The sequence below is a fragment of the Strigops habroptila genome, chromosome 9 (genome assembly GCF_004027225.2).
Source record: "Strigops habroptila isolate Jane chromosome 9, bStrHab1.2.pri, whole genome shotgun sequence".
Taxonomy (NCBI): Eukaryota; Metazoa; Chordata; class Aves; order Psittaciformes; family Psittacidae; genus Strigops; species Strigops habroptila.
Genome location: NC_044285.2, coordinates 6,679,606 through 6,692,854, shown reverse-complemented (window position 1 = coordinate 6,692,854; position 13,249 = coordinate 6,679,606). Strand labels below are relative to the sequence as shown.

General features: G+C 46.0%; 1 protein-coding gene across 1 annotated transcript in view; it reads left to right on the top strand.

The window, feature by feature from the left end:
* SLCO3A1 (solute carrier organic anion transporter family member 3A1) overlaps positions 1-13,249 on the top strand; it is a 143,748-nt gene that overhangs the window by 109,093 nt on the left and 21,406 nt on the right. The window contains exons 3-5 of the mRNA XM_030497633.1: positions 908-1,006; positions 3,879-4,142; positions 12,388-12,552. Of these exons, the coding sequence (XP_030353493.1) occupies positions 908-1,006; positions 3,879-4,142; positions 12,388-12,552 (528 nt within the window). The remainder of the gene's footprint in view (positions 1-907; positions 1,007-3,878; positions 4,143-12,387; positions 12,553-13,249) is intronic.

The window sequence follows — 13,249 nt, the reverse complement described above, 5'->3', positions numbered from 1 at the left end:
CAAGCAAGCAGGCATTTGCTCTGCTCCATGCTGCTCAGACTTGCTCCTGCTTCCTTCAGAAAGCCATTTATAAGGATCCTTGGGGACTTCTTGTTGATTTTCTATCCCAAACATGAAGGTACCAAATATGTTCCTATTGTCTAATTTACAAATGTTTTGTGTTATCTTTGTTGCTGCTTTTTCTGGATTATCCTTGTGTCCCCCTGCCTTTCTGCCCTGGATAATTGAGAATTGGCGGTGTGCCTGTAGCATTCCTGTTTCAGGGCCAAAATGGGAGTGAGAATAAATGCTTCTAAATATTGTATTGAAGCAAATAAGTAATTTACTCATAATAGCTCTTTGCCTGGCGTTACACTGCAATTTCACATGGGTTTTGCAGGAGGAGCAAGCAGTTGTGAGAGCATGGAAGAGCCATGCTCCCTGGGGAATGTTTGTGGTGTGAGTACCATAGGGAGAAGGGCTTCAAAAATGCGAAAGAGTGCTTTTACTTCTGTAAAGGGACTTTATCCGGCAGTCTGTGACAATGCAGCATTTCATAGATTTGCTGGCCCTGAATTCTGAAAGTAACCCTGTCCCAGGAATTTAACTGCAGGTGGCAAAGGTAAAGACTTCCCCATGGGATCTGCTTTACCTTGTGTTTTTCGAGCAGCCAGCCAACCAAAACATGGTATATATCCACAGTGTCTTCTCAGCTCAATAGAGCTCCAGCATTATGGCAGCTCCATCTATTCTTTTTGCTGAAGAGATATGGAAAAGCAAAAACATTTAGGGTGCTCTTTTGCCTGAAGCATTTGACACACATATTTGACATCAGCAGGGCAATAGCATCTTGCAGGAGACAAGCAGAACAATTTGCAATGAATAACCTGAGCCTAGTACTAATTTTCTTTTTTCTCTCTCCTTGTAGGGATCCTGTTTACGATGCTGGTATTTGGACCAGCCTGTGGATTTATCTTGGGCTCCTTCTGTACCAAAATCTACGTGGATGCTGTCTTCATTGACACAAGTAAGGAGAACTGAGTTTGGTTTCAAATCAATTATGGTAGTGTATCAGCAGGACGAGAATGTTGATGCTCATAAGCAGGAAACTTTTTATTCTTCTGTCTTGAGTGCCTCTTGCATGTATGGGTGTCACTTCTAGAGGGGTTTTATGACTGGGATTCAAAAGCTTTCAACTCTATCCCATAGATAAGAGATTCATAGTAGCTAAAATTTGTTCCTTTCCATGGGCTTTGCTTCTGCGAGACGGGTTTCCACCCAGCTCTTAAAGGACACCTTAAAATATCACTGTGGCAGGGCACACTGGCTAGCCGTGGGCATAGTTTTGCCAGGGGAGCTTTGTCCAGAGCATGGGATGAAGCATGGAGAGCTGCCATTCCCAGGACCTGAGAGGTCCATCCAGGCTCTCCGATGGAGGCATACCGGTGAGACCCATGCCTAGCACCTTCTCCAAACGACCCAGTTTGGATGGACAGGTTCAGTTCCTACCTGCACTATGAGCTCTTTGCCATCAGAGGGCAATGTGTGACAAGCTGTTCTCCGCTGCTCCCCAAGCCCTCTGGCTATAGACTGCAGACCTCATGCTTCATTCTTTTCATTCAGTTGTTCAGATGTTTTTTCTATATTTCTCAGCTCCATCTGATCCCACAGGCTCTTATCCTGCCCCAGGGTTGTTGTACCCCTTTGAGGGCGCATTCCAGTTTTATGGTGTTGCAAATACATCTTCACAGGATGCATTCAGATGGAGTTGAACCTTGCAGGACTTGGAACGGAATTATGCACATCCGGCAAAAAGCTACTGCCTTTTTTTGGTCTTCATGCACATGGAAGCTGAAGAAGTCTAAATAATATGGAACAAGCAGGAAAAAGAAGTATCTTTTCTGATGGCTGAGACTTTAAGCTGCAGCACAGTCAAACCCCACATGGTCCCTTTTCATTCCTTGGCTTTAGCAAAGATATGCTAAAGACTCGCTTGGTCCTGTGGACAAAGGAGCTCGTATTTACTTCAAAATATGAATGTGCAGAAGAAGATATTTCTTCTCCCAGTTGGTGAAGCTGTGGAACTCCTCACCATAAGGTGTAAAAAATCTGGATTCAAAGATGGATTCAAAAACAGCTGGACAAGTTTATAGAAGAAGAAATGAACATGACACCAGGTCTAGCTCAGAAAGCCCCTGAGCCACAGATCACAAGAATAATATCAGGTATATGTTGACTTTATTCTTGTGGATTTCCTGGGCATCTGCAGCTGGTGACCATCAGAGGCAAGATGCTGGCCTAGCTAAAAAGTTAATTTGATGTGATCTGGCCATTTTTAACGTAAGACATTGTTCCATATTTACAGCTCAAAAAGCCTCAGACAAATACAGAGCCACAGAGGAGGACGGTGGAGCATTATCTCTGAGAAGCCTGGAGGGCTGTGTATCAAAAGCTTACATGGAGGATATAGTACTTTCCAGCTGCAAATCCAGCTGGATTTGGCTGTGGTCCATCACTGTCATTCAAAGGCTGGGGCACGCTTGGCCTCTGCCTATATTTGTATGGGAAAGAGTTTCCACATTGCAGCTGGTTCTGCTTCGCACCTCGGGGTGGCATGAGGAGAACAAGCTCCAGAGGGTTGAACCCCATATGGGGCAGGAGGTGTGGGGTGCCATAGCATACTGTTGCACAGCCCTCCATACAGGACCTGTTTTAGGAAGGGGATATGAAGGCAGCTTTGGTTTATGTGGCTCTTCACATGGCTGTGTTCCCAAGAACATGAAAACAATGCACTTCAGGCAGGAGGAAATAACAGCAGAAGAATCCAATCCCTCCAAAACACTATTTTTCAAACTTTATATATATTTGAGAGCTGCGTGTTATTTTCCCTAAGGAGAAAAGAGTTTTCTTCCGTCTCTGCTTGAGAGACAACTTGATTGCTTCACTTGAGACATATTTTTCAGAGTGGTGATAACCAGACAGACATCATGAACAGAGGAGCTTGTTATTCCAGCCACGCGGACGTGGGTCTCCCATGGGAGTCAGCTCCGGCCCTAGGCACCCTTTGCCAGAGCAGCTGTGGGAGCAAGGCAGCTCTTAGGAACACAGTTTCTTCTCTCCTGCTGTTTATTTTTATACCCCCAAACTGAGTCCTGAGCCTTCTTTTTCCTTATCTCCACTGAGTGATGGCTTATAGGATACTCTTGCCTTTTACTTTGCTTTTCTTCATTTTCTGATGATTTCTCTACCTTTCTGAGCTTACTTGGTACAGCGGGTGGGTTTCTTTTCTAATATTTAGGACTATTTCACCCTCCCCACAGTCACAGGTGCCCACAAAGCCCAAATGCCCATATCTCCTTTGCTGAAAAAGACTGTGAATTCAAAGCAGGGAGAGCATTGACCTCCTGGGAAAAAAGGGTGAGCTGAGATGGAGATGCAATGTCCTTTCTGTGCTGCTGCTTCTCCATGCAGGTCCTTGTGCCAGTAGGTATGTCAGCTCTGTATGCACAGTTGTCGTGCTGTGGCAGTGATGTCCAAAACATTGGTGCCAGCACAAGGGACACTGACTGGTGTATGGCAGCTTCCTACGGCTGGCAGAGCCAAAGACACTCAAGAGAAGCTTTGATTACAGGGTATTGCAGAAGCTGGATGTACCATCTAGATAGACAAGGTGATAGGTTGCTTGTCTTAAAGACCTTCTGGATGTGGAGATCATTATGCACTGGTAGCTCACATGGAATGGGTATGGGATGCACTGTGGATCCCCACCTTGTGTCTGGCAGCCTCTCGCCAGCCAGCAAAGCCCCCAACAACCATCTTCCAGCCTACAGCATCATTAACACTGTCATATTCACCTCCCTGAGACCAAGCCACTGATGTGTGTGTGTTTGCCCTTGCAGGTAAGCTGGACATAACCCCGGACGACCCTCGGTGGATCGGAGCATGGTGGGGAGGCTTCCTGCTGTGTGGTGCCTTACTCTTCTTCTCATCCCTACCCATGTTCGGGTTCCCGCAGTCCTTGCCCCCACGGCCAGAGCACGCTGGGGAGAGTGAGCAGGCCATGCTTCCCGAGAGGGAATACGAGAGACCCAAGCCAAGCAACGGGGTCCTGCGGCACCCGCTGGATGGGGAGAGCAGCACAACCTGCTTCCAGCAGCTGCGAGGTGAGACATTGGCTCTTGCCATGTTTTCTGTGAGAGTCAGCAACAGGTTGGGTTTATAATTGGTCTCTGATTCAAGCTATCTGCCTCTACCCCCCAAAAAAAATCCCCCCTAAAACTTAGTACCCTGAAATCTCAGTCCTTAGCTTCTAATTATCTCTGGCATTGTCCTCATTTTAAAGTGAGAGTTTGTTCCACTTGAAAGGTTTGGGGTTTTTTTAAGCTACAAAGCTCCATAAAGGCACGATAGTCCTGTAGAGTTGATAAAAAAAATGAAGGGGAACACAGTTGCCAGCGCAATTTGTGAACTTCTCTCCAGTCCTGCTGCCCCTGCCTCCTGAAATGGAGAGTGAGCCAGCAAGGACAGTTAAAAGATATTGGAAGCTTCCAGCATCTGAGCTACAGCTTAGTGCAATTCCACATACAAAGCAATGAGTGCTGGCTACCACCACACCTCTTAAACTGGGATGGGGAAGAGGTAGATACCAGCCCAGAATAACATCAAAGTGGCATGGCTTGTGGAAACCCCCACGTTGTGTCCTGCAGTGATGGAAACAGACCTGAGTCTAATCAAGGTCAGCTAAGGATAAGCATTTTGTAGGAGAATGGGGGCAGATATCCTTTCTGTAGGCTGCCATGGAAAATCCTTCATCTGAGAGGGTGGTTCTATAGCACTGGTGGTTGCTTCCCACTCTCTGTCACTGTGGCAGAGAGAGGTTTCATTACTGCCTGTTGAATTTAGATAAATGAGGACAAAAATCGCTTACTCCCTGTGCAGTTGCCTGAATTGGGAGTCATATGAGGTGCAGGTAGAAGGAAAAAGAGACTTTGGGGAAAAAAAAAATGTGTTCTTAAATATAAAAATACCTTGAACGGTTGATGGGGTAGTTCATTAAGGGAAGGTCAAAGATGTGAAATTTTGACTTGATGAGAAATTTCAAAGGAAAGGTCAAGGGATACATTGTTTGAAAAATTGTCAGTAGAATTAATTTCTTCATTCTTTCATCCTGGTTTTTCTCAAGTTGAAGGAATGGGGTTTTCCTATGGTACATCTGTTTGGATAATTGTGTGTCTTTTGTCGTGGACTCGTGGGAGTATCTGCTTCTGGCCCTGGAGTTTTTGGAATGGGCACTGGAAGTTTCTGCAGATTTTCATACAGAAAAATGAAGGACTACAGCATGTCCGTGCTGCATGGAGGGCAGTTCTGCCTGGAGATGGTGCTGAGCAAGCTGAGTTCCTTGCACACAGAGAGGCTGAGGAGGGGTTCCTAGAGCATCTGTTGTTCACTCAAGTAGAGAAATTAAACTGCCACGTCCATATGCTTCAAAGTATTGATTACATCAGGAGGCACCACAGTCTTCAACGTTAACCTTCTTATTGCAGGTAACCCCATTTCAGATCAGTCAGTATTCCAGAAGTCTCTTTGTAGATGGACTTTGAAATACAATTTATATCACATCAAATAAGACAGGGAATGACCTTTTTACTTATGCCTTTGTGGCTGTCACAGATGACAGGGTGTTGGTAGCTGACATCTCCTTTCAAGTCCCTTGCCACTGTTGTCACAGTTGGAATGTGGTCAAGAGTCATGTTTGCTGAAGTGCCTGCCTGGAGGAGATGTTCAGATATGTGCTGCAAGGGAAGGCAAACATGCTCACTCATTCTTGACGAGCTGTGTTTAAGGTGATGGGTTGTGTCTTGCTGTGTATACACATTATACATTGACCCATTGAGGAACCCGGTCTAGTCGAAGATGTCCCTGCCTGTGGCGGGGGAGTTGGAACTGGACGAGCTTTAAGGTTCTTTCCAACCCAAACCAGTCTGTGATTCTATGATTATTTTGCCAGCAGCTGAAATGTATATATATGCTTTCCTATTGTGGTCGGACATCGTATCCTTAAACTGTTTGTTGATTGCACAAAGTGTCCTTTAGGGAAAGTTAGACTGTTTACCCTTTTCCCTGAGATAAAAAGTACTGGTAATTATATACAGAGGTTAAAAATTTATATGTACCTGCACAGTTATGTCTTCATTCCCATTGTGGGCTTTGGGGTTTGCAGGTTTTTGTGAAGCTGAATAGAGGAGACTGTACCTGTACATGGGGTTGGTGGTGGAAATGCTCATTGGGGTTTGTGTGGCCATACCTTTGACACCTTTTTAGCTAGCGTTGTCTCTGCAGCTGGGTCCTGGGATGGTGTAAGTCCATGTCTGCATGGAGGTGTGGATTGTCCATCTCCTGTGCACAGTGTGGGGAGGAAGAGTTGTTTTTCTGGACTGATTGTGCGGACACACTCTGTGTCAACAGTGCATCCATAGAGGCTGAACTTGAGTCTCCTTTTTGGCTTTTAAAGGGTTTGGTTGTTTTTTCTTTTGTTGTATTGTTTTTCTCAAGCCTTGCAGTGACTGATGCAAGGGAGTGGACATGGCAGGAGAGGGAGCGGGGCGATGTCAGTGGGACACATGCTGTCAGCTAGCGACATGGCATGGCTGGCTTGTGGGAGGATGCTCGAGACACTACAGGATCTTCTGAGAGACAGTGAGATGCAGGGCTAGGTGAGATTCCTTGGCTTTCTCTAGCCTTAGCATGCAGAAAAGCTAGGACTAGTATAAAAGCAACCTGCTCAAAGAGTCAAAGTCTTTTACATCTCTTTCAAGGTCTAAACAGGAGGGAGGGCCCAGCTTTGGGGAAGCCATGGCATCTTCTCCTGAGGGGTATTTTCATGCAGGGAAAAGAAGCATCCCAAAGAGGAGCTTCAAACTTGAAATGAAAGCCATGTCTTTGAGTGGCACAAGGTGAAGAGGCAATTAAAGGCAGCAGAGGCGGCGGGTGGCTGCCACAGCAGCTCTGCACAGGCAGAAAAGCTTTAGGATTGTCCTGGGAAGTGCTTACCATTACTGAATGGGCATAGGAACGCTTTACCTGATTAGTATTTCAGTTAAGCAACATGAATCCATTTGGGAGCACAGGGAAGTGAAGGATTAATAGCAGGGAGAGGATGGATAAATGCTGCCATTGCTCTTTGCTCTCGGCTGGCAGCCTGGCAGGGTTGTTCCAGCTCTGCATCTCCGTATGGTCTGTGAAAGCACATCAGGCATGGGCTACAGCAGCCCTTGCTGTCCTAGGGGCACACTCTGCATTCTCAGCTCTGGTCTGCCTTGGGGACCTCCCTGCTATTTGAGGCAAGAGACGATGCTCGGCTGTGTCAGGGCACCTGTGCCCTCTGTTCATGCCTGTCCTGCCTCTGCCCTCTCACTCGCTGTTAACACACTGCCTCTAACCCACCACCTGCTCCAGGACGTGCTTGGAAATATTTTGTTAAAATCTTTCTTTTTCTTCCATACAGAAATGTTACTTCTGCTGACTTGAGCGGTCAGTTCCATTGAAATTTGGTTTCAAAATGCTTCCTTGCCTTTATCTTTATCATCCCTGGAACACTGTGCTCTAAATGCATTTTGTTTTGCAATGATTTAAACCAGGAATTCATTACATTCTGCCTGCCTGTCTAGCGAGAGAGATTAAAAACCTAAAAGGATTCAAATTGATATGGAATCCTTCAGGTTCGGAGAGAGAAGCTCATTCACAAGGAATTAAAAGAAAACTCACTGTGGAATTAAATGAATTTCAAAACTGCAGGTTCCCTAGATTTGGAAACATTTTGGTTTCTGTCCAGCTTCATTTCCAAGAGCGTAAGAGAGCTGGGATGTACAGCTGACAGCTGTCCTATCTTCTGTTCGGTTCCTTCCTGCACTGGGTACCAATCTGCTGAATACCTAGAGAGGGAGCTGCTCTGAATCCTGGATTTCTCTCCCCAGAAGTGCTCTCTTTGAGCAGATATGTAACACAAAGCTCCCAGCTGTGCGGGGGGGTCCTGGGCCATGGAGAGCCTGTAGTTCTTGGTGGAAGTTCATAGGATTGAGCAGGATTAGTGGCTAACAGAAGTACTTTCAAACTCATGACTAAGGAGTGATAGTGACAACCTTTTGGAGAGGGCTCCCTCTGTACCTTCATTCATGGCCAGAGCAGTGAGTCTTTGACTGAGATCTAGAAGAGTACCAAGAGCTTAATGCCTTTTTGATTTTGGGTCTCGACTCCCTACCAGCATCTAAAAAGCTTGCTGAGAACTTCAAATCTTAGGTAAGGGGATGGCAGATGATCATAAGAGGCCCCACATCAGATCCCAACAGCCTCTAAGTTGCCTTTGGCTTGGATTTCACAAAGGTGCAGGCTTTGTTGGCAGGTTCTTCTTGGTCATTTCAAAGCCAGCATCCTTGTTATCAGAAGCTTTGATTAATTTAGAAAGGTCTTCAGCCTGCACACTTCAGGGCAGAAGCTGAGCAGCAGCTGATGTCAGGCAGAGTGTGTCTCTCTCCAAAAGGATACTGTGCCTTGCCATGACCTCCATGATGTGGGAGATTTATGGCCCCCTCTGAAGTCGAGCAAAGGTGGTTGCTGTTGGCAAGATAATAGACTAGAATGAACTGCTTTCCATACATGAGGACATTACTGTTGCTTCAAGCTTGTATCTGTCAAGAAGCCTCTTTGGCACAGATGTCATCCTTTTCTTTCATATCCTTTGTGCTACTAATTTTGTCTAGGCCATGTGGTCTTTGGCATATTAAAATCACCTTCAGCACCCCTTGCCTTACTCTACATTCTCTTTTATAGGAGCTGCCTCTTTCCAGGAGGTATTTTCATCTTGCTGCCTGCACTATTTTCTTCATCCCTTATTCCTCAAGCCAGGTGGAGATTTTGCCTTTTGTTTTCTATTCAGATCTGAGGCTTGCTACCTACGTTGCTATTAGAAAGTAGTATTTTGGCTCAACACTACATTTCAGCTTTGCCTCACCATGCTGTCCTAGGTGGACTGGGCTGTAAACCCCCTGTAATTTATTACTTTGCTTTCTGTGTTCCTCATCTTTACTGCAAATTGAAAACATGTCTCTGTAGGGTGCTCCAACTGCAAAAAGGGGCCTTGGTGATTGTAATGTTCCAAACAATTCATTTCAAGCACCAACATGATGATTATAGTTTGTTGTTTCTGGAGAGTAGTTAAACCTCATGTAATGAGGTTGCCAATTATCCCCACTACTCCCTGATGTTTAGTGACAAATCAAAGCTACTTGGTTTACATAAGTGTATTTGCTTGTCAAGCCCATGGCCTGTCACCCATAGCTGGCCCCACAGCAGGAGATAGAAGGATGCTTGATGCCTTGGCATGGGTGTTGCTTGGGGTATTAAAAGATGAGAAGTTGAGGGGTGTTGGACAGCTTTGGGGCATCTTTCTGGGTCCCCTCCAACCTATGAATGATCCTATGACCAATGCTGCATATAAATGGTCTGAAGAGTTGGGTTTAAGTACTTCAGCAGTGAAAAGAGGCTGAGGTTTCTCATTCTGCTCAGCATATCTTGCCATGGCAATGAGAATCGCTTTTCTGCCATTGTTTCTGTAGCATGTTGGATGCACTGGGATAAGGATGTTAAATGAGCTGGTCCTTCTGAGCGTGGGAGGGTGAGTCTTTCCATGCATGTCTGATACAGCTTATGGGTTCTCCAAGTAGATTTCGGAGACTCTTTCGAATCCAAAAGACCTTTTACTTTTCCTATTCAGCAAATGGACTTCGACCTCAGATTTATTCCTCCAAAGTGCTACTACAAAGTGTTCTGCTGACCTTTGGGCCAACAAGGTGCAGGTGACTTCTGTTGGGATGGGCGCCAGTGAAGAATACCATGCTTAACTGTGTGTTCCCGAGGGCTGTACTGTCCCCCATTAGACATTTTCCATTCCCCCTCCCTACCCAGCACCATATGCCAGGCAGCTGAAAGCACGTCACTCTAGTCTATTGAGAGATTTTTAAACTTCACTGATGACTTTTAATCTTGTTCCCAGAGGTGTTTTACCCCAAGAGCTGAGACAGATAAGGCAACAGCAGGTGTCAAATGAGTCATCCTAACGGGTGGCAGTAGCAAGATGAAAGGATATTCATTTCTATGGGGAGCTTCCTGTCATTCCCCTTAGAAAATGAAAGGGATGGAGCTGGCCTTGGCTGAGGAGATGGTGAAGGGTGCCAGGCATTGCCTACGTTGCTCTGCACTCTTTGCACTGGGTTTTATGTTATGCTAGCTGGGACAGAGCCCTGTTGCAGTAGATGGTGGTCAGACATCCAGTGGAGGACAGGATCTGTCGCAGAAAACTCACACCCAGATACACAGGGAGGAGAAGCAATGATGAAGTGATGGGACTCGTGCCCAACACCACTAGGTAAGGCAGTCACGAGGGCCTCCTCTCTCATCTGAGATGGTGCAATAGCTCTCCAAAATGTTTGCTTTCCATCCCCAAGGACAAAGGGTGGATTTTGACCTGGGTAATGCATGATGGTTGGGTACCAGCATTGGCAGCTTCAGAAATAAATGTCCATGATCTTTAACTCCCTCCTGTAAAAGACAGGCTGTCCTTGTTATTATGCGGTGGATAAAGTTAGACGTAGACCTTTGCGTCTTTGCATTTGAAATGGCACAAAGCTACATCTCGAGGAATCCATTAATCTTGCACGAACTGTACTCCGGAGGCACAACAGGCATTAATACCTTAAATACGGCTTTTCAAGCTCAGCGCTGCCAAGTCCACCTTTGTATTTTCCCTCCTTTTCCTGGCAAGGAGGGGAAATTCTGTAGGTGGCCACCGAAGAACTGAAGGAGGCAGCAGGTGGCTTCTGAGATCATCCACGTCTGAATTCCCCCACCTCCATTCCTCCCTCCCAGTATTTTCTTTTCTTTTCCTTTCCTTTTTTTTTCCCCCCTATTCTGCTAAAAAATTCTATGCCTCCTGCACCTTCATTATGTTCAGCAAACCCTCAGGAAGCAAGGATTTTATGCAGCAGGAAAATACATTTGTGATATAAAGAGACCAGAAACTGTGGAGTGGCCCCTTCCCAAAAGGTTAGATCAAACCTAATTATAACCCTTTTTCCCCTCCACTCCCCAAGAAAGAACCAAGGGGACCCAAGCAGAGCCTTGACAAAGAGCTGTGCGTTCATTTGCTGGGGCCAGTGCAATTAGATTTTGCACCAAAAAAAAGCCTGAAAGGAAAACAGGAGCCAAAACCAGAGAAATTTGTCATCTGCCAGACCTTGGTACACCATAGGGGATGTGGGGGATGGATTTCAGAATGCAAATAGGGGTCCATTGAGGCTTCACTACACTTCAGCGAGGTAATTTTCAAACTTAATGATTTTCACATTTAATTCAGAGCAAAATTAGTCATCAGGTATTGAGACAAAGCAAGGCTCTCTTCTGTAGTGGGATGCTCTCCTCTTCAAGCTGTGTTATCTCAGCAATAATTAAAATGTTCGCTGAAGTAGAAAATGTGCTATCTGATTCATTAGCCAGATTTCCTTTTGTAAGGTAACTCATGTTTGCTTATTGGAAATAGAGACAGGCTTGGAGAAGAGGACTCTGGACACTAATGGTAACGGGAGGGAGGAGCCAATGGGTCATGAAACTAAAGTTTCATGCATGTGCATCTTAGTGAAGAGCTCAGCGTGTCCTCTTCTGCCCTTGCAGCCACCAAGGCTGGTAGGGTCTGCATGGAAGGCGTTGCTTGGCTGGTGAAGCTCTGGGTTATGGGAAGACACAGGCTAACATGCCTGTCCCAGGCATGAGGTGGCCGCAGGCTAAGCAGGAGACTTTCAGATTTCACCCCAGTGTGCTGCAAGAAGGTGTCCTTCAGCACATGAGTCAGTACTGTGTGGGAATAAGAAAATGAAGCAAATCTGGATGGCAGGAGAAGGAAAGGCCAAGTGTGAGCTGAGTTAGTTTGTGTCTGAAAGCTTGTGCAGTGCTGAGTGCAGTACTCATGACACCCACTGGCTGGTTCAGTGTTGTTCATGGGGAGCAGGTAGGGGAAGGAGAAGGAAAAAGAATACGAGGCTTTGACTGACTTCCCTATGAGGGAAACAAAAGCAATATTGGAAAACAGTCATCCTTCAAAGTTTCAGTGTCATCTGTAAGATGTAAACATAATGGCAGGTAATTTTGCACCCATCTGGTATCTGAATCTTTAGATGGCACTGTTCTGGTGCTTCACTCTGTTCTGATGTTGCCACATTTCAACCAGCTTGTCTGTGCAGAACAGAAAATTGCTCCTGATTTGAAATCAGGAGCTTCAGTTGTGCAGGAGAGCAGCAAGGCACCTCTAGCACCTGGAGCAGAGCCTACACCAACACACCTCTCCCTTTTCCTCTCTTCCAGTGATCCCCAAAGTAACTAAGCACTTGCTCTCCAATCCTGTCTTCACCTGTATCATTCTGGCAGCCTGCATGGAGATCGCGGTGGTGGCTGGCTTCGCCGCCTTCCTGGGAAAGTACCTGGAGCAGCAGTTCAACCTCACCACCTCATCTGCCAACCAGCTCCTGGGTGAGTTACCACGGGGACCACAGGATCTCCAGTGTCCAAAAGCACTTAAAAATGTTCAGCATGGCTGGTAACCGCAACCAGTCTCACTGCTTAGGCTGCCCTAAAAGTGACTTACTGAAGCAGGATCTTAATTCGTTTTCTCCTGCTGCTCATTCCCAATTCCCACTGAACTCTGATATCTTCTGGTTTTGGCCTGGTTTTCCAAAAGAAACAATCCCCTGCAGTCAATCTTGCTTCCTCCAGTGACACAAGAACTAGCTGGTGAATTTAATAGGATTTGACAGAAGGCCAGAGTTCTCAAAGATGTTCCATCTTCCATCTTTTCTGAAAATTAAAGGCTTGGCAAAAGAAGGCAGTTTCACCATTGACCCACTGGGAGAAGGAAAGCCACCATCCTGGGTGGTGGAAGATGCCCTAGCCAGTCAGCCTGTGAGTGCAGCTGGATGGTCAGCAAAGAGAGGGTCACCCATGAGCCAGAGCACATCCTGCTTCTGACCTAGCAGTGAGAAGGGAGATTTTGATACATCCACAGTCCTCACAACTTGTTTAATTTAAATGAAATTGCTACTAGATTTCTCACATGGCATTTACGGGACTCCAGAAATGCCAGGGTTTGGATGCACTTCTAAGCTTAGCCCAGGTAGGTAAGGCCTGGCAGCAAAGGGATAGAAGTGAACCTAGACAAGCTTAGTGCGAT